The sequence below is a fragment of the Gnatocerus cornutus genome, chromosome 4, assembly GCF_029298725.1.
Source record: "Gnatocerus cornutus isolate USDA-ARS CGAHR chromosome 4, icGnaCorn1.1, whole genome shotgun sequence".
Lineage (NCBI taxonomy): Eukaryota > Metazoa > Arthropoda > Insecta > Coleoptera > Tenebrionidae > Gnatocerus > Gnatocerus cornutus.
Genome location: NC_142236.1, coordinates 820,915 through 840,979, shown reverse-complemented (window position 1 = coordinate 840,979; position 20,065 = coordinate 820,915). Strand labels below are relative to the sequence as shown.

General features: G+C 44.8%; 5 protein-coding genes and 1 pseudogene across 9 annotated transcripts; 3 read left to right on the top strand and 3 right to left on the bottom strand.

Moving 5' to 3' along the window:
* Positions 1–88: 88 nt before the first annotated feature.
* On the bottom strand, positions 89–3,476 carry LOC148175722 (kinesin-like protein Klp68D). Of its 2 annotated transcripts, none has more exons than XM_088034108.1 (7): positions 3,362–3,476; positions 3,120–3,313; positions 2,824–3,075; positions 1,281–2,172; positions 790–1,233; positions 496–743; positions 89–450 (listed from the first exon to the last, which is right to left on the bottom strand). In XM_088034108.1, exons 1-7 carry the CDS (start codon positions 3,386–3,388, stop codon positions 414–416), a joined length of 2,094 nt encoding a protein of 697 aa, XP_087890234.1. In that variant the 5' UTR covers positions 3,389–3,476; the 3' UTR covers positions 89–413. The 2 variants fall into 2 exon arrangements, with proteins under 2 accessions (XP_087890234.1, XP_087890235.1); XM_088034109.1 differs by having other exon boundaries at positions 90–450; positions 499–743.
* LOC148175723 (deubiquitinase DESI2 pseudogene) lies at positions 2,264–2,806 on the top strand (annotated as a pseudogene).
* A 292-nt stretch (positions 3,477–3,768) lies between the features above and the next one.
* LOC148175721 (uncharacterized) lies at positions 3,769–13,659 on the bottom strand. Of its 3 annotated transcripts, none has more exons than XM_088034096.1 (11): positions 13,538–13,659; positions 12,915–13,044; positions 9,463–9,537; positions 9,068–9,292; positions 8,580–9,021; positions 7,130–8,534; positions 6,867–7,085; positions 6,572–6,820; positions 6,030–6,525; positions 4,793–5,984; positions 3,769–4,742 (listed from the first exon to the last, which is right to left on the bottom strand). In XM_088034096.1, exons 2-11 carry the CDS (start codon positions 13,029–13,031, stop codon positions 3,901–3,903), a joined length of 5,262 nt encoding a protein of 1,753 aa, XP_087890222.1. In that variant the 5' UTR covers positions 13,032–13,044; positions 13,538–13,659; the 3' UTR covers positions 3,769–3,900. The 3 variants fall into 3 exon arrangements, with proteins under 3 accessions (XP_087890222.1, XP_087890221.1, XP_087890223.1); XM_088034095.1 differs by having other exon boundaries at positions 12,897–13,044; positions 13,538–13,658; XM_088034097.1 differs by lacking the exons at positions 12,915–13,044; positions 13,538–13,659 and adding an exon at positions 12,083–12,262.
* Positions 13,660–13,680: 21 nt separating this feature from the next.
* LOC148175720 (protein OPI10 homolog) lies at positions 13,681–14,650 on the top strand. Its single transcript, XM_088034138.1, has 3 exons — positions 13,681–13,819; positions 13,864–13,993; positions 14,032–14,650. Exons 1-3 carry the CDS (start codon positions 13,784–13,786, stop codon positions 14,451–14,453), a joined length of 588 nt encoding a protein of 195 aa, XP_087890264.1. The 5' UTR covers positions 13,681–13,783; the 3' UTR covers positions 14,454–14,650.
* On the bottom strand, positions 14,601–16,109 carry Nle (notchless protein homolog 1). Its single transcript, XM_088034132.1, has one exon. It carries the CDS (start codon positions 16,107–16,109, stop codon positions 14,685–14,687), a length of 1,425 nt encoding a protein of 474 aa, XP_087890258.1. The 3' UTR covers positions 14,601–14,684.
* Positions 16,110–16,160: 51 nt separating this feature from the next.
* LOC148175718 (protein FAM91A1) lies at positions 16,161–19,722 on the top strand. Of its 2 annotated transcripts, none has more exons than XM_088034106.1 (13): positions 16,161–16,339; positions 16,405–16,468; positions 16,513–16,722; positions 16,767–16,951; positions 16,998–17,098; positions 17,144–17,303; positions 17,351–17,505; positions 17,579–17,756; positions 17,806–18,077; positions 18,118–19,039; positions 19,086–19,192; positions 19,239–19,308; positions 19,358–19,722. In XM_088034106.1, the coding sequence occupies exons 1-13, from the start codon at positions 16,268–16,270 to the stop codon at positions 19,466–19,468; spliced, it is 2,607 nt and encodes an 868-aa protein (XP_087890232.1). In that variant the 5' UTR covers positions 16,161–16,267; the 3' UTR covers positions 19,469–19,722. The 2 variants fall into 2 exon arrangements, with proteins under 2 accessions (XP_087890232.1, XP_087890230.1); XM_088034104.1 differs by having other exon boundaries at positions 16,384–16,468.
* The last annotated feature ends 343 nt before the right edge of the window (positions 19,723–20,065 follow it).

Below are 20,065 nucleotides of genomic sequence, written 5' to 3'. Positions count from 1 at the left end.
GACTGCCAAATTATACCCTGAAAGCACCAAAGAGGACAGGAGAAAGACTTTCAGGATCGATATTGAAACTTTGCTTTTGTTAGAAGCCAATAAATAATTTATTAGTTGTAAATATCACAAATCACAAATAATACTGATAAAAAATAATAAACAACAATAAATGTTGGGCCTGCTTAACTGGATTGAGCTGGTCAAGCCCCGACAATGCCCCACTTGCCATCCTAGCAGTTTTCAATTGCTAAAACTTGTCAAAAAATGGGGCCTCGCTCGCCTCAAGCCCATTAAAAACGTGACGGTGACTCTTATATGACTAGTACGAAAATAAAATTCTCAACGTGAGATTCACGAAGGCATCAATACTAAGGAAGTCGGCTATTTACCCTAATCTAAAAGCTTTAAAATGACTAGGCTGATCAATGGACTGGTTCCGTTTTATTGTTGAGTTTAGTCCTAGAAAACGAAAATTAATCACAAACTCAAAACATTTATTCAAACCACCTGCAGTTTTGCATGTCTATTACAAATTTAGTAGCCTGTCGGTATTTCCCCTCGTGCTCTAACTTTGAAGTATTTCTACCCCCCACGGTATGGGGTAACGCTTTCACCACTATACAATTATTCTCAGCGTCATGGAGAATCATGTTAGTGACAGTCGCTTTGATTTGTGGACAGATTATTGGACAGACGTAATCCTGAGTGATTTTAAGAGGCATGTCGAGCTTTAAGTCTAAAACGTTCTCGCCCTACAAACAAAACATGAGCTAAATGGATGATTGAGCAGCAAATTACTCGATATTTCGGTAGCGACTGTCCGGAAGTGATGGCGTACTCAGAGATCGGCCTCCTATAGCAATGCCCTAAAGGACGCTCCGTCGAAATCGCATTAACCCTCTCCTTCTTCAAAACCCAATTATCCTTATCTTCATCGAACTGCGAGAGGTTGATCAACCGTGATCGCTCTTCCGGTGGTACGAAATTATCAATAATAAGAAAGTGCTTGCGGAGTTGCATCGAGGCTTCATCATTAGCTTCCTCGATCTCCTTCCGGTCGTTAATATAAATCTTATGATTATCTTTGACTTCCTGGCGCACTGACTGGAGCTTCGCATACAACCTCTTCAGCTTCTCCTTCTTGAAATCCACCTGTTGTTGCAGACTAGCAAAGACTTGTTTGAGTTCCGTACACGTCTCCTCCTCCAACTCGATCTTCTGCTGCATTTCAATCTCTCGTTTCTGTGAAAGAAAAGTGAGACAAGTTCGTGGGGCTTCATTGCTTGTACCTTTCTCGCCGCAATCTCATTTTTCTGTTGTTCTAATCGGACTTCGTTCTCGTTGACACTGTCGACGATGTTCTTCCCTCCATGGACCATCTGCTTCTCCAACACCTCCAGTTTTTGCGCCAACTCGTCCACTTCCATCTTCCCCAGCTCCAGTTTCTTCTTACTCTCATCCTTCTTATCGGTTTCGTCGTCTGAGCTGTCGCTCTCCTCCAAGACGATCTCCGAGCTGCACTCAATCCCATTCGCTTTCTTCTCGATTAGCAGCTTCAACCGGGAGATCTCCTCCTGGAGAGCCAACAACTTCGCGTCTTTAATATCCTCGTTCTTGATCGGTTGATTCTTGATTGATTTCGCCCGATACGCGTACCTCAAAGTGATGATGGTTTCTTCGTAATTCGAACTCGCCGGTCCGATATTCGCAATCATGATGGTTTTACTGTTCCCACCCAAAGAGTCCTGCAGGAGCCGCGTGAGTTTGGAGTCTCTGTATGGAATATGTGCCGAGTTTTCCGCCAGGGCGTAGATGACGTTGCCTAAACTCGAAAGAGCTTTGTTGATCTTCGTCGCTTCTTTGAATCTGTCCCCAGTGGCTCCGGTCTTTGACTGTCTTTCGCTCCCTGCTAAATCGACTAAATTCAACTTTCCCACTTTGACGGACTTGGACTGGTGTTCGGCCATTTCGATGACGATCTGGAAGATTGCGTGCGACCTCGAACTGTGCTCGTTCATGTTAGTAGCGCCACTCGTGCGATTCTTATTGCCTGCTCGCATCGCGCGAAGCATATCTTCGGCGCTTTGACACGTCTGGGAGTGCAAATGGGTGACGCAGACACCTTTCCCTGTGATCTCCCGGAGCTCAAGAGCCTTCGAGTTTTTGATTTTCAGGAGATCTCTGCAAAAACGCGTTGCATAGTAACCGGGGTCATTTGACATGCTTAAAATCATCAGTTTTCATCCCTTCAATGTTACCCAACACTCTTATCTGCCACCCCTGCATGGGCATCCATCGACATCGCAACTCTGATGAGATTATTACCACGAAGAAGTGCCACGCGCCTGTTTATTTGAACGTTTACGACATGTACAAGATTAATGACTACATGAGTAATATGGGGTTTGGGGTTTTTCACTCCGGCGTCGAAATTTATGGGGTTGAGTACGGCTATGGGGGGCACCAATTCGACGTTAGTGGAATTTTCGAGATGGAGCCACGGAACGATCGAATTTTGAGCGAGTTTTTCAACATGAGAGACCAATTGAGATTCCGACAGACTATTCACATTGGAAATACCACTTTCACGCCGGAAGAAGTTGAGATTATTAAGAACAGACTCGCGAGAAAGTACAAGGGGAATCGGTACAATCTCATTCATAACAACTGTAATCATTTTTCGGGGGCTTTTACTAAAATTTTGTGCAAGAAAAGCATCCCGGCGTGGGTCAACCGACTTGCGCACGTCGGGAGTTTCATCCCGTTTCTTAACAAGATGTTACCAAGCGCCTGGCAGAACTCTATTGTAACTTAAAAGTAATAAACCTTCACCTGATGTCTTCCATGTAGATCTCGAGGTATCGCACTGTTACTAGAAACTCTAACCCAGTGGTCCTGTTAATGTGAGTCCAGATCTGCTGGAAAGCTCTTGGAATGACGCCATAGTCATCATCGACTCCTTCCATAGTGAAAGTCTTCCCAGTCCCTGTCTGTCCATAGGCAAAAACACATCCATTGTAACCTTCCAGAACTGAAGACACCAACGGTCGTACCATTTCGTCATAAATACACTGCTGAGAGGCACTAAAATCCTTAGTTACCACCAATCTACCAAACCAACAACTTACTTCCAATCGTAGACGGCATCGTACGTAAAAATCTTATTTCTCTCATTCTCACTACGGGCTTTAGGGTTCGCTGTTTCAATAACTCCACGATTTGAATAGACATTCACTACAGTGTTAGCACCAGCTTGTTTTTCTTGCGGACTCAAAGGCCTGCAGCGGACTATGACTTGTACCGCCTCGTTGTTGATGCTCTTCTGCTTGAAACCACACTTAGAGAAGTTTAATGAGTGTTGAATACTTACAAGAGAGTCTTTACTTGCTGTGGACATCTTAATAAGCACACATTGCACAATTAAAGTTTTGGAATTATTACAAGGACATTTTAATTGTGTCAACTGTCATTTGGGGGAAAAACGAAAAGTCGCTAGATTTTAACAGAAAAAACTGGTTGTGGCTAAGGTGCCGCGACCGGGATGTTGCTCCACTTACCGTCACTTTAGGTCTTGGATTTGTTAAAAACTCGTTAAACATGAAAGCAATATATTTTCGGAAATTATAGATTGTTACATTGTAATGACGAGACGAAAGAACGATTTTTAAAACAATTTGATAAGTCTACACTATCAAAGTATTTAAAAATGCCTTCACTTGTGTCAGAGTATTACAAATATTAAAAAACTACCTGTGGATATAATTTAGAGTAACAACATGATTTTATTTACATATATTTGGCTAAAAACGCTAGTAATATCACAAAAAAAATAAATATACAGTCTTTACATAAATATAAATGCTTATTACAAAGTCAGACTAGAAACGTATGGCTTAAGTCACGACACACTTACTCAGTGTTGATCTGCAGCGCTTCTTCAGGATCATCCATGACGATAAACGACCCCAATCGCGATACTCTTTTCCCCGGATCGTCATCTTTCTTCTTCCCTCTGAGTGTTACTTCATTCTTGTTATCAAACGTATTGCTTCTCGTTAAAGTGGAGTTCCCCGGTTGGATCCACACTCTAGTGTCTTTCTTCGCCGGTTGTTTGTTTTTAGTTTCTTCAATCTTCTTCCATAAACTAGCGATTTTGCTGGTAACTTGTTTCTTTGTATTGGTACTCTGCGTCGACGTCGGTATTGAAGCCCTCTTCACCGAACTCGCCGCTTGAGGCTTCCTGTTTGTACTATCAGCGCTGGTAGACCTCGTGTAACTCATCCTGGGTGTCTTATTCAACCTATCGGCGCTCGCTGAAGACACCGGGCGAGTTTTCGCGGGAATTCTAGACACTCCAGGTGTAGGAATTCGGCTCTTTGGAGTCTCATCTTTCGTGAACGTCCCTTGACGTTCAATTTTCGGTTTCACGCCTTTGGGGGAGTTGGATCTGGCGCCGTAGCCACTGGAAGCGCGACTTTGGGGTTTTTTAAGTGGAGGTTTGAACGAGGAGGTAACGTTCTTGACTAGATTTGAGGTCATGGTTTTAATTGGTCGGAGCGGCGCGGATTTGGAGTAAAGAGGTTTTCGTTTGCCTCGAATTGCTTTGGGCTCAGGTGGCGGCTCCTCGGGGGGATTTTCCGAAGGCTTGACTATCTTTGGTTTGGTGGGTTTTTCTTCGGGTTGGTCGATCACGGGGATGTTCTTCGCAAGCCCCCAGCTCTTGTGGTACGTCCGGTAGTTAATAGGACTCCCTGGAGAAAAACTTCATTGAAAAAACCACACGAAATCGAAGAAAACTCACCTGGAATCTGTTCGGATTCGTCGTCATTCGAGACAAGACTAAGAGTCTCGCAGTCTAAGAGCTCATCGGTGCTCCCTCTCAGGTTCTTCAGCACTAGATTAGCCTCTCTCTGTACTAAAGCATGTAAATCCAACTCCGGAGAACCTGAGGGCTCTGGTGAGAAGCTCGACTCGTCTAGAGTTTGCGTTTTGAACCGGTCGCGGTTCTCCAGCCTCTTCTGCATAAAGTTCCTTCTGATGCTCAGTTTGCTTCTTTTGGGGCTCTCAATCACCGGCTGTTGGGACAGATCAATGACGGCCTCCTCAACAACTTGCGTCTCAAATCTCGATCGATCGCTCTGCCTCCGTTCCTTCGGCGTCATCTTATCACTTTTAACACTGTACGTCTGAGTGTCGATAATCGAGTGATAAACTTCAGCTGAAGAGTTCACCGTCTTAAACTCCTCCGAAGTCGACTGTTTGTCTTCCTCGCGCAAGAGCATCTCCGCCCCGATCGTGTACGTTTTATACCGGTCGCTCGCCAAGTTCCTCCGTTGCTTGGAAGTCATCGGTTTAGCAATCCTCGAAGTCTTCTTCGGGGAAACTTCAGGACTGCTCACGTCCGACTGTATCGGCGTCGCGCTGTTAGCATCGGAGAACTCGGTGACATCGTCTTCAGTCGGTGGAACGTGAGTTTGACAATCCTCAAACAACTCAGTTTCACTCCCAATAGCATCAGTGGGGATGTCAGCCAAAGAGTTACAAAGATCCGTGATCTCGTTGAACAACGATGGAGGATTTATATTCTCCAGGTCAGTGACGGTGGTAACTCTCAGCGTGTTCTTGTTAACGGCGCCGTTGATAACAAAGTCGATCTTCATCTCGGTGTGTTCACTAGGTAAACTAGCCACGCTTGTGAAGCTACCTTCCATGTCCAAGACATCCCCCATCGCCGACGGAGGGTTCACTTGATCCAAGTTTGATAGACTATGGTTCTCTAAACTTTCAATACTAGATGCGTTTAGCGAGTTGCTGAGGGCCCTCCGGACCATCAAACACCGCGGCAGCGACTTCTTGCGCGTGGTCAATTTCGGACTCCTCGTCACATCTAAACTTATAGATTCTAACAGCGACGGCGGTTGCACTTTGTCGAGTTCCAACGACGCCACGCTAGAGATACTGTGTGACAACTCCTCCACGTCATTCTTGAAGGCCTGGAAGCGAAACTTAACTCCTGGTGGTTACAAGAGTAGACTTACCGAGGCGACTTTCTTAGCTTCGATGGCTATCAACGTGGACTGCGTCATCGTGCTCGTGTTCACCGAAGAGAAATCATTCGATTGTTGTTCTGTTTCTTTCTCTTCTTTTTCGGCGCTTATCTCCGGCGGCGACGAAGACTCGTTGCTTCCAAAAGTGATAACATTGGGCGCACTCCCAGAGATGCTCGGAAAAGTGACTTCGTTGGGCGACGTGTCTTCATTCCAAGTGTTATCTTTGTATTTATCCTCGAGGTGAGACGCTTGTGAGACCAACTCGGCGGTGAAGCGGTCCAGAGACTCGATCATAGCGTCTGGATCCAGCATCCGGTTGTCAACAAGATTACTCTCTTCGCAGCTGCGCTCAAGAAGGCGATCTTTGCAGGATTCGGGGTCCAGGAAGGAAAACTCCTTGTGGATGGTTTCTAGAGGTTCTTCCATGGGCTCCAAGTCGAAGACGTCCGGGAAATGAGACGAGTCCACTTGGGGCAAGCTACACCTGCAACACCACATCAGAGAGGATCTTAGAATGATTTCCAACTCACTCAACGTCGGTGGAGGCTAGTTGCTCTTGGACTATCGGCGAAATGTCATCACTGCTATCAGCTTTAGAGGTTTCACTTAATCCTCTAATCCTGCTCGTGTTACCGATTCTGAACGGAGTGCTCGTTTGGAGAGTCCGGCGCAACAAGTCCGATGACTTCGATTTGTCCTTCTTTCCATCCCCCTGATCGATGGGAATCGGGCGAGGCAAGCTGCGAGGGAGCGGAATCCCACTACCCCTCGAAAGAGACCTGCAGGTACATCTCAAGAACACCTAAAAACAGCGGGAAAACTCACTTTTTGTTGTTCTTCTCCTTCTCCACGTCGCGCTTTTCGGTGTTGTCCTCGCCGTCAAACTCCCCCGCAAAGTGTATGGAGATGTCGTCCATGTCAATCTCATCGATGTCGCCTTCGAACATCGTAACATTCGGTGACGTCTTCGGGTGTGGTAACGGAGGAGTGGAGAGCGCGAACGAGGGAGTGAAGACCTCCCGGCGAATTTTCATTCCCAGAAGACTAAAACAAGAAGTTAACTGCGAGCGGATTGTTGCTGAACTCACCTGGAGTCTTGGGATTGATTGTCGGAGTCGGAGACGTCTTCGAGGGAGCAGTGGTCCTTCTCATCGTCTTTGCGTGTTTTGAATTTATCGTTATCCATGCTGGAGGAGGCTAAATCGAACTTCAGGGGCGAATCCAGCGACTGTAAGCCCGAATCTGCGTAAACATTAAAGGAGCGGTTGTCGTTTCTTCGCTTGTTCTTCACGAAGGAGTTCTTATTGAGATCGTTACTACTAACTGAGTTATCCAAGTAAGGCAAACTTATGTTCTGTTTGGTATCATAGCTGGTGGAGGCTTCCGTTAAACTACAGAAGTCGGTGTCGTAGTCTAAACTCTTCTTCTGAATGAGCTTATCGTCTTTGGTTTTAACCGGAGAGTCCTTCTCGATGTTTTCGTAAGTTTCCGAGAGAGTCTGGTCCAGGTCTTGCAACAGCGCCTTTTGTTTCCGCGCTCCTAAAGTCGGAAGAAGTGGAAGATCCATAGCTAGAGCCGTGGAGTCCATCACCATCGGAACACTCTGAGAGGGCCTCGCACTAAGAAGATTCTTCAACGCGGCGCTTGATCCCATCGCAATCATTTTGTGCTTGGAGTGATTCAAACTCCGCAACATCCCAGGAGCCCCCATTTGCCACAACGCCTCTTGATCCATCGTGCACTTCGCGGAGAGATTCCAAAGAGTCCCACACGCGTTACTCACGATGGTCAAACTAGGCGACTTCAACTGATCCAACAGAATCTGAAGACAATTGTGCTGGCGCAACACCTCTCGGTAATCATCTCTGACGGCGATCTGACTGGAAATGTTCCTCAAGATCCCACCGGAGTTTTCAATGATGGCCAGCGACTTCGACGCGGTTTTGTACGTCAGCATGTCCACCAAGAACCCCAAAGCGCCTTCCACTGAACAAATCTCCGACTTGTTTTCCGTGCAGTGCGCCGATAGGTTCCACAGCGCCGAAAGAATCGACTTCAGAGTGTTTTCTTTGTTGTCCAACATCGCCGCTTTCATTAAACCAGTGACGCTGCCGACCTCCCGAAGAATTTCTTTGCTTGAGGAGTCAGCGCGCCACGACAGGTTTCGGAGGACGCTCGCAGTCACCTGGCGGAGTTCATCACTGGAGCTTTGCAACTGGATGACTAAAGCCCGCATGAACTCTCTGAAGGAGCACAGGAGGGCTTTGTTGCCGCCGTCGCCGAAGGTGAGGTTGGTGAGCGCCATGCATGCGTACCTCCGCATGATGACGCAGTGGTGCTCTTCGGCGATGCTTCCGTGGTTGACGTGTTCGGCCTCGACTAGATTCGCAATGGTGTGGATTCCTCCGAGGGTGCAAATCGCTTGTCTGTGGAGCTCGTCGAAAGAGAGCTTCATTAGATGAGCCACTGTTTGGACTGGATGCTTATCACCATCTGGAATGTAATGTTAGATGAAGAGAAGAGGTAAGAGGGTTTTACCTTCTGATCCCGATGATGTGATTTCCAAGTCGTATTCTTTGTGGTTCCTCAATGCCTCCGTGTAGCCTCGACTGTGCTCCAACAGTTTGAAGACGCGCACTTCCCTCTTTCTTAGCTTCTCGTCCGGTTGAGAATGCACCAGGTTGTGTAACGCCTGCGACGCCTTCTTCCTAGCGTCTGGATCTTTGTCTGACTGCACCATTTGTACAAGAAGAGGAATGCACCCCGATTGCCTCATCGCCAGACAGCTCTCTGGGTTAGTGCTCAATGCTAACAGCGTCTCCCCCATGTCTGCGTGTTCTTGTCCACTCAACATCGCCAATAAACTATACACCATATCAACTTTAGCTTCCAGCTGCTGGGAGGACCTTCTGGACAAGCTCGGACTTCCTAGAAGAGCGCCTCCGGAGCTGGAAGCGAAACTCATGACGCTGGTAACGTCCTGAAACAAACTGTTGGGAGGTGGTGGTGACATCAATTGATCTTACCATCGTGGTTTGAGATGGGGCGGAAGACCGCGGGATCGGATCAGAGTTCCACATGGTTCCTTCAACAGGCCAGGTGCCATGGTACAACAAACCCACTTGGTCTCTTGGTGGCACTGGGTCGCTGCTGATGGACATGTGGGTGGTACTGTGGCGACTTGGAGGGTACTCGTCTTCGCTGCAGGTGGTGTCACCATCTGCGCTGGTGGTGGGGCGAGGGCTCTCACCCTAAAAGAACCAAAAGGTCATAACTCATTTTTATTAGTAAAATTCTGCGTGATGAAAAGATATGATTGGGTTTAGATCCACAAAAAACACCGCAAAAACGAGGTAGAATCTAATCATTAACCGCACGAAGAGTTCAAAAGACACGCAACAATTTCAAAATAAAAACTCACGTTGGTTGCGGAGCCGTGTCTCCTCGTCAGCAGAGATTCCATTTGGTGGCAAGAGGTGATATTCACGTCGTCATTCTGGAAAGAAATCTCGATTTAGACCACACTTCAATCGCTTCTACTTCGATTATTTGTGGATGTACGGGAGTTTTGAAGACAGTTTTGGATTCAGCATGAAATTCTGCGTGAAATGAGCGAAAATACTTTAATTTAGCTCCTCGAATTAAGAGAGATATTGATGGAAACACAAACTGCCTATAAATAAACGAGATTTGTTGTGTTAACCACGTTCCAACCAAACAAAACCACATAAAAATCGCACTTAACATGCGATACAAGCAGCGAATAACATAAATAAGACACCAACAGATGGAAGTGCTATTTTAGAAGGTTGTTTAGATTTAAAGTGCCATTTAAAATATGACTAAATTGTTTCTCTTGTGTTATTGCGAACGAAAATAAACGAGACGCTTTAAAATGAGAAAAACAGATGGAAACGGTAATTAGGCAAATTAAGCTCTTTCCGTTTTACCGGAAAACATGAACGGTTACTTTACCATTCCACTTTTCATACAACCGGACAGGAACCTAAAATCGATTTTTATGAAAACCATAAACAAGAGCACCTCCGCGTCTTTATATTCCCTCGGCGACCAAGACGTGGAACCACGTGCCACGTGCCTCTTAATAAAAATAAAGTTGCCCCCACTGTATTGATTTAAACTAGAGGTGAAGGTCAAAGCTAGTTACGTGAAGTAAGGGCATAACAGTGAATTTTTATCATAAAAAAATATCGCAATGAAGTTCGAAATTGTGGCGAGTTCTGTACAGTCTCAGACGTGTTTTAAAGAATAGAAAGCACTCGAATGATGGCAATAGAACGGTTATTACTCCCAAATGATGCAGTCAAACAAAATATTAAAGCTGGTTTAGGAACGAGATAATAGATGAAAGTTCTGGCGGTGTATAACTAAAAGTTTAATGGAAGGGAAACCGTGTCGCTTCAGGTATGAATTTATAAAAAGTTTCACGGGAATTCGACTAATTTTTAAAGTCGCATTCGGGCCCGCTCTCAAAATAATTCAGAATTGTCGAGATAAACATTGCCATTGAAATCTGCGCAAAATTCTGCGTACAATGAGCCCATGTAGCACAAATTTCCTTAAAAAAATAACCAATATATCGACCGAAATAGATTTTCAGAGGGTGTTTTTAGGGTCATTTTCTATTTTGGGGTGAAGACTGCGTTAAGTATTATTGAATTATATATCGATCCAAAGAGGAGCTCGAGATCTATCAACTGGTCAAATCTCAGATCGATCGGGCAAATGGTTTACGCAAGGAGATCGAAAAACGAAAAATTGAAAATTTTTCATCGATTGAGTCGCAAAATTTTTTTGCCCAAAAAATTGACCATCGAATTTTCGACTTTTAAGAGCTTATTCCAAAGTAGAATGAGCCGAAAAAAACGATGGCGCAAACCGTTTCAAAAAATCTGTTTTAGTTTCGGAAATATCGAGCTTTGAAAATTTTCCAACCCAAAATTCAATATCCGAAACTTTGATCGCTCATAACTCAGTTATTTTTTGGACCGATCTTAACGAACCTTACAGTTTTGGATTCTACGTAAAATTCTGCGTAAAATGAGCTACAATGACTCAAGTTCACTCCAAAAATAAGCGAAATATTAATTTCAGAACTTTGACATAGTTTAGGTCATAAATTTTTCCGAAAAACTTTCGATTTCGAAGAAAAACAATAACGTTTAAAACCTTTGAGTTATACATCAGAGTTTAATTACTTTAATTGAATAGCCCGTAAATGAACAATAGTCGTGTCTAATCCCATTGTTCCCAAACTAGCCCATTGTAATCGAAACTGACAAAAAATGAAAAATAGACAAAGTTTCTCCCGAGCCTTTAAATAACAAAGCTAATTTCGTACGCATCTCTTCTTCAATCCTTTGGTAAAAACTACACGCAACAATAGTCAACGCACTCCGCCAATGTTAATTGACCATTAGATGACTAACACATCCGCAAATAAATCCAACTTTACTCACCAAAGGTCAATCTTCCAACAAACCCACCGACAATTTGCGGTTACCATTTTCAGGAATTTCGTAAGAACGCGACTTTAGCGCGACGAAAATATTTCTAATAAATCGGACGCACCTGCTTCGGTTCAGTTAATAACGCCTAAAGTTCCGCATGAAATGACGGACGTAATTAAGACTGACAAAAGGTGAAGATTGAAGCTACTTTTTCTTGCAGTTCGGCCTTTCAAATTTCATTATTTTTGACCTGTAGAAGGTTGCGTCACTGCATATGTTGGTTGAGATCTAGATTTAGCTGGAGCAGTAATTTCATTTTAGAATGACACGGTCGCGCCTTGACAATTATTGATTGATTATTATTAACAATGAACCGGTGTCTAGGTCAAAAAAATTCAAAAATCGCGCCTTTTTTCTGTACGACAATTCGCATTGAATTTAACGTCACACTGACTCAAATGTTAGGAATTTTAATTTTACCACCAACAATCCGACGCACGGCGCGAAATTCGCACGTTACCTTTTCAGTGGCTTCAATGTGATCATGATAAAAAAAACACGAGTACCTACCATTCGATTGCCTTTATTTTAAACACACTGTATATTAGGATGATTGCACTAAACGTTTATCATCACATTTATAGGAAAAGTGCACTTTTCGAAGCCACTCGCAGGATTTCCGACGTTTTTGTTCGGGACGTGGTGGTGCAATGCAGGAACGGAATGAGACTGCGCCTGTCGCGCCGCTTCACGTCGACAAAACTCCTACGGGAGAGTCGAGGAAAATGCATCCGGAAGAAACAGATCGATAAGAAGCTGTGGCTATCGAGGATATGAAAGTTGGTATTACTAGGTTAGTCCGTTCACTAAGATTTGGAGGATTAGAGGAGAGTGTCAAGGTGGAAAGTTCCCTTCAATTATATGAGATTTTTTCGGTAAATAGAATAGGGGACAATATGTTTACTTCGGATCAACTGAGGCTAAAAATACGCTCCATGTGTTCCCATCGCCCTCGAGGAAGTTTAATATTAACCCGGTCAATGTCGCAGCGAACCGTTCATCCATAAAAGGCGCGATTTCTCAATGCTTCATTGACCATGAGGGCGCGGTGATCACATTGAAACCGTTTTTTGGCGGCTCGGTAAAATTAACAACAGCTGCATTTTTACGACTTAACACTTCCTGCAGACGCTTGTCTCGTCTTATTAATTACCACGCGCGGAGGTGCCAAGACGAGAATTCCTGACATTTTTACCTCATCTAAGAACTCGAGTAATTAATGGGGAAACTTCATAGTACAGCAACTTCCTTAATCTTAATTAGTTCGACTAATTCCGTTGGTAATCAAATACGCAATAAGAGCATGACGGGTATTGTTTCTTACTTGACTTCCTGAACTCACATCGGAGGAAAACTGGGTAAGAAGAGGTGTCGCTAACTGTTGAACGCGTTGAGCTTTCCTCCTCAAGCCACGCACTTCTGCTAGCAGAGCCTCATACTGCGACACCGGTAACGACATCACGCACTATCATCTGAAAAAAATCACGAAATTAATTTCGAATTTCAAATGAATTTCGCGCCGGCAAGGCTACCAACCCACGGTCCGAAAGGCGCAAAATTTGAAATCGATATTATTATCGTTTTTCGCTTCCGATATCTCAAACAAAACGTCTCTGGAACAAAGAGTGTGTTATCTCTATTGTTCAAAGAAGCCCCCATTGCAAGATGTACCCGTTTTCTCCACAATTCGCAAATTAAAGAAGACAGGTCTGAAACTATTGATTTTTGGCCGAGATGAGCCTTGTGATCATAAATCATCAAAAATCGCCCCAAAACCCAGCGTGACTGATTTATCATCGTTTTATCTCCCTCCGGCGCTTTATCATCTCCCTTTTCATTCACCCATTCGTAACTATCGAAAATGTCAGATGATTGACGTTCTGTCATTATGAACAAAACAACATCACAATTCCGCCAACTCCGTTTAATTTCACACGGACCGGAGAGTCCCAGGATTAAACTTACCATGTTTAATCACAAAAATTAGGTAATTGAGGTCTTTCACAGTCACCGAAAACGAAAAAAAACAGGAACACTAATTAAACACACCTACGCTCGACGGGGGTGACATTTGGTCGCCGTTGGGTTGGTACTTCTGTCTGGGGGAATTTCTTCATCCCAGGTTGGGGGTGATTGAGTTAGAATCTAACCTCACTCTTCTGATGGAACAGTTCTAGAAGAGTCGACACCGGTACTTTAAATTCTTTCGAAATGGCGATGTTTGGGGTGATAGTGTCGGGGCGCATGGTTCGTATTTTTGAATTTTGATTGCAATTTTATGTTTTTTGCAGGTTCAAACGGAATTCCAACCTATTTCCGAGACACAGTTCGTTACGACGATTCCAGATGCTGATAATATCAACCACATTGTTGTTTTTCTCACTGGGATTATCCCGTTTCCTGAGGGAACGGCAGGACAAGGTTCGTCGCGTTTCTGGAGCGATCATGAGTTGGTGTAGTGTTTTTCAGCTGGCCTGACCCCTCCGCGCCCCCTAATTGGCAAGTTTTGGGGCACATTTCCAACACTAAACCTTCCGCAATTTTTAAGATCTCGTCATTGAAGAAGTTGGAGGAGATGGGGGACTCGATGAACATTCTTTTTGGGCAGAGTCACATTGTCCATAACGCACAAATTGGGATTTCTGTTGAGCCTATAAGTAATATTCAGGAGATTGAGTCTCAAAACAACCCCACCAGTCATGTTAGCTTCGCTCATAAGATGTTGGAAAACTTTATGAATTATGTTTTAAGTTTTACTACCACACAACCTCAGATGGTGCCTGATCCTACAGTTACTTACGTTCCTTTAGTTACTGTGCAGAATTGGTACACGAACTTTGAGCGGAGGTTACGGCAGAACCCCAACTTCTGGAAGACGTAGATTCCACGGGTTTGTTACCACATGTATTTTGGTTTGTGTTCATCAAAGCTGATGCTATTGGCTGTAATTTGAATGTCTCTATGTGGTTTCAGTTAAGTCGATTTTAAGTCAGACAGTACTTAGCATTATTAAACAGGTTCAACTCGATTTTTACAGAAAATACATTTAATTAGGTAAATAAACACTCAAAATAGAAACGTATTTTAATGGTGGATGCGCCGGGTTCCACTTCTAGTTCTGCCACAGCTTCAAGACTTTATCCTTTCCACCAGATGCGACTTTCAGCCCGTCAGTGGACCAATCCACTGCATAAACCTCATCCCCGTGCCCTGGTAAATCACCCTCTAATTTCTTCGTCTTTAAGTTCCAAACCTTCAAAGTCGAGTCGGCGCTCCCACTCACCATCAAGCGAGAGTCGGCTGAGAACGCTACCATGTAAACCGCCTGCACGTGTCCTCGCAGTGTCGTAATAAACTTCCCGCTCTTCGCCTCCCACAATTTAATACTCTTGTCGAAAGACGCCGACGCGAAGATCCGTCCATCAGGAGCGAACTTCACGTCGTTAACAAGCTGTTGGTGACCTGTTAACCGTGCGATGGGCTTCTTGTCCTTTTCGGGATCCCACAGGAAGAGGGTAAAGTCGTCGGAACCCGACACTAGACGCTCTCCTATGGGGGTGACAACATCGCGGTAGCGTTTGAGGGCGAATTCCTGCGACTTCTTCTTGTTCGTGGTGAGATTGGAGTCGGCGACTGGGTCAAAAGCCCCGATTTTGAGGATGTAATCGGTGTTGAGCGCGAGGGTGTTCACCCAGTGTGCGTGGCCCTCCAACGTCCGACACAAGACGCCGTCTTTCGCCCGCCACACTTTCACAGTCCTGTCTTGGGACGCACTGTAGATGAGGCCCGAGCCCCCCCACTTCACCACAGTGACACTTTTAGTGTGTCCAGAGATTGTAAGAACGCAACTGCATAAAATAGTGTCCCAAATTCGCACATCGCCGTCTTTTGAAGAACTCGCCAGGAGTCTGCAATCGATGTTTTGATGGTACGGCTCCCAACTCAAAGACGTGATCCACTGTTTGTGCCCCAGCATGATCTTCCCCTGTTGTTTCCCATTCTCGGGGTCCCAGATGATGATCCTCCCGTCTTTACAAGCCGAGGCGAGTTTTTGATTGTCGGGCGACCACGCGATGCATAGAACCCAATTTTTGTGGCCTTTGCAAGTGTGGTAAGGGGTTTGTGTGCTCACGTCCCAAAAGCGCACGGTTGTATCCCCTGACCCACTAGCCAGGTGCTTCCCATCAGGGCTGAAACTAACCGAAATGACGGCTTCTGCGTGGCCTGGCATGGAACTCGTGCATCGCGTAACGGGACGCACTCTGAACACCGCCTGTTGCTGGTAGATAATTTCGACGACATGTTCGGTGTTCAGATCGTCGATGTTCACGGCCTTACCAAGACTGTGCGTGATTTCGTTATCATTCACGTAGAAGAGGTACGAAACGGATTCGTCTTGCTGCAGAATCGCATTGCAAATCAAGTTTAGTTGCTCAACGGTGCAGTCAAGGGGTACATCGATCATATCGTGCACTTCCTCGCCGGATTCTGATTTAAAACGACACAAAAGCCGTTTTTCTTCATCTTTACTTTCCATGTTTTTCGAAATCTAACCTCACTCTCACACACGTGTCGAAGTGACAGGTGACGTTTGTCATTGTCATTAGTGTCACTTGTCAAATCAAATGTCAGTGTCAGTGGCATGAAGTTTTCCAAAACACATTTTTTAATCAATTTTAAGGTGAATTAATCAAAATGAATCTTGAAATTGAAGAGAATATTCGGAAAAACGTGCCATGGTCTCAGCTCCCCGCACATATCAAACAGGTACAACTTCTCGGTTGTTTACACACCTGACCTATTATTTTCAGATTTTAAATAACTCCTTAAAGGATTACGAGCGGTACGTCGTCTCTTTTAGTATTAAAAACCAACTGCGATACCGCGGGAATTTAGGTACGTTAAAACTTCTCCAGGGTTGTCCTAACAGTCTCTTTCAGTTCGCCACATTGTACGTGACGAGAAGCGCTACTATGAGCGCGTGGTGGCTTATAGCAAAGAGCGCCTCATGCTCTTCCCCTATCACTTAGCCGACATGATTGTAAAAGGCTTGAGAATCACCCCTTTCAACTACTACATTTCGGTGGTGGAGAAACTGATGCAGGCCGAAAAAAGCTATGACACTCTTCCAAACTTTACAGCAGCTGATTGTAAGGTTCCACCCTTAATTCTGTAGCTTCAGGGTGAGTTTCAGGTCTGAGACTCTTAGGAATCGGGAGAAACGAGTATATTGAACTTATGAATAAATCGAGGTCAAACAGGGGGCGCTTGTTTGGGAAGAAGAACGTGAGGGGGCTCCTCCCGAGAGTTCCGTGTGATATTCATATTGAGCCCTGGTGGCGCGTTGAAGTCGGCCTAGTTCTCGAAGACGACGTTAAAGTAAGCCGCAGTCTTCTTTGTACCCCCTTAAAATGACTTCTTTTAGTTGGTCACCGACGAGGAATTGATAATCATCGATCGTTTGATCGATTACGGGTCGCAAGCAGCTGGAGAACTCAACTACCACATCGTCCTCAGTCTTTACAAGTAATATTGCTCTTGATGTCGACTGGAATTTTATTCAAATTCTAGGAAGGGGCTGATCTACTTGGACGTCCCCATCACGGCGGTGGACTGCATTCAAGTGCCCCCTTTGCAAGGTTTTGTGATGAATAGGATACTGGGGGACTACTTCGAGACGTTGCTTTACAAGATTTTCGTGTCGATTGACGAGCACACGGCCGTGGGAGAGGTAAAAATGTCTCAGAGCCCCCATATTGTCTTAAAAGGGGGTTTTAGCTCGCCGGAGTTCTACAAGTCGACACCGAATTAGTGAAGCAAGCGGTTTCGTTGTACTGCAGACTACAATTTGCGCGTAAATTAGACCCAGAGACTGAAAAAGACAAGACGAGGAGGCACCCATCATGGAACATGTTGCCTGCGCTGGAATTGAGGTATGCGAAGGTTGCAGCGATAATAAAACGAACTTTGGAATTGCATTCATAAGCGCGCGTTGTTTACTTTTAGAAGGAACGTGGAAGTGACCCCCTTGACCCTCAGTATGAGCAAGGAGAACCTCAACTCGCCGCAGAGTGATCTCCCGGAGAGCCCCGCGAACTCCACCCTCACCAGAAGGGGGCACCGCGTCGCCTTTCTCTTCGACTCGACCTTAACCGCGTTCTTGATGATGGGAAATCTCTCTCCTGTGAGTATCCACCCCCTTACAACTCCCCAATACAACCCCTTTGTTTCAGGGGTTGAAAAAGCACGCCGTCACAATGTTCGAAGTTGGGAAACTCTGCGATGAAAGCCTCGATAGCTTTCTCACCGAATTGGAAAAAGTTTCAGTATTAGACGCGGAGGGTGAAGGTGAAGCTCGCCGCTTCTTCGACCACGCCGTCATCCTGAGATCCACGATTTTAGCCTTGAGGAAGCTACCAGGAGCCGGGTTGGATTTGATACGGCTGGAAAGTCTTCATTCGCTCGACGAGGCGACGTGTCTTCGGTTATTACAGAAGAAATACAAGTGAGTGCTGAGGGGATTTAGTACCATTCGTGTCTTGTAGTCTTCTAGTGTCGATGGCGCCGTTGAGTCGGGAGGTCCGACCGGTGGTCAGTTTGAATCCTCCGCATTTAGGTCCGGCAGTTCCGGAGGTTAATTCGTTGTGGTTCAAACTCTTCTTGTACCACATCACTGGGTACGGACCGCCTTCGCTTCTTCTGGTGAAAGGCACCGAACTCAAACAATTACCTCGAATGTTTCTTGGTTATTCGCGTCTTCTGGTGACTACCTGGCTCCACGAACCCGCCATCATTCCAGTCTCGAATATTTTGCATGTTAATGCAGCCGCACAGTATTCACCGGTACTTATCCAAGCTTATGGGGTTCATCAACCCGCCGACACCCACATCATTCCGTTTCCGTTCCGTCCAGACACTCCTTCGAAGGCTTTCTGTGAAGCCCAAAGAGATCTCCAGTTTCGGAACCATCCGAGTGTTCGACTTCTCATTGATTTCGTCGATTTGGAGCACAATTGCGGGTTCTTGACGTTCGCTAACATAGGAGTGCTCGATTTCGGGTGTCTCAACAAAGACCTCACCGTCAGATTGGGGAAGAATCAAAGACATATCACCTCCATGGCGGCGCGACAAACCAAAACCGAACCACTGTCAATTACCAATGAAAACTTCACCTTCAAATCGAAGAAAGAACGAGAAGAGTTGCAGTCCCCGGATGAGTCTCACTTTGCCTTAACACCAATTTCTAACAGTCAGTGTTCATCCCCCGCCAACGGTTTTACGAGTAAAGAGTGCTCGGAGCTCCTCCAACAAGAACTCGACGAACTGGAGGAGAAAGAAAAGAAACCCAACGAACTCCACTCCACCGACTCCATAGAAGCGTTAATGTCGCCAACGGATGAGAACATCAGCATGTTTTCCCGGACAGAACTCGAAGAAAAATTTGATAAAGACGAAAACTACGGCGAGGTGAGTCTCGTTTTCCTATGTCTGTCTCACTAACAATTGAAACTAGGTGTGGACCCTGTTAGATTGCCATTTTGGAATTCCTTTGTTTGATGTTAACGCCAATACTAAAATCTGTGACACTATTGTGACCGGAGGCTTAGCACACGCGAATAGGTTTGTAGCGCTTCGAAACTTTAGATGAGTGCTCGTTGTGTTTCAGTCTGGAGAATCTGATAGAATCGAGCCGGAAACTTGGGTCCGCCTTGCTCGACTTTATCTCTCAGTGCCAAGTAAGTCGCTGCGGGGAAAATCTGCTGGAAGTTAAGTCTTTTTTTGTAGTATTATGCCGGGGAAAGCATGGAAATTATGAAGAGAGGCCGCCTCGTTCCTCTACCACGATACAACTTGGTTTTTGACAACGGAAAAGTTAGCGAATGGTCTGGAAAGTAACGCTAAAGCAATACTAGTTACTTAAGTAATGGATACTTAATATTGTATATTAAAATGTACAAATTATGTGATAACGATAGTTTTAAGTTTACTTTTGTAAATACTGCATTTATGCTTGGTAAGAAGCGTCTTACTGTTAGGTTGAGGACCAAACAGAAATTTACTTTATTTCTATTTTTATTATCGTTTATCTTCAATTCGTTGTGCTAACTTTTAGATTATGTATTATATCTAAATATACCCACTTCCTAGTACGTCCGAGTTGTATTTCAAAATTCCCGCCGGTCTTGGCCAATCAAAGATGAGAAAAGTGGCGCCAGGTTTAACACAGAGTTCTTAAAAAATGATTTGTTTAGCGGCCGCCTACTTGGTAGATATCTCGCTTATTCCAATAAGAAACATAATTATATTTCAATCCTATATTTATATTGATAGGCGAAGTTTGCACCTTTTCTTTTAAATTGAGTTGAACTTAAAGCCATTTTCTTTTGTGTTAATTTTTTTCTAGCAGTAAAATCCAACACAAGTAACAATGTTATTTATTGACATACATACCTGAAGGGACTATAAAACTTGGTGTTACACACAGACCCTAAT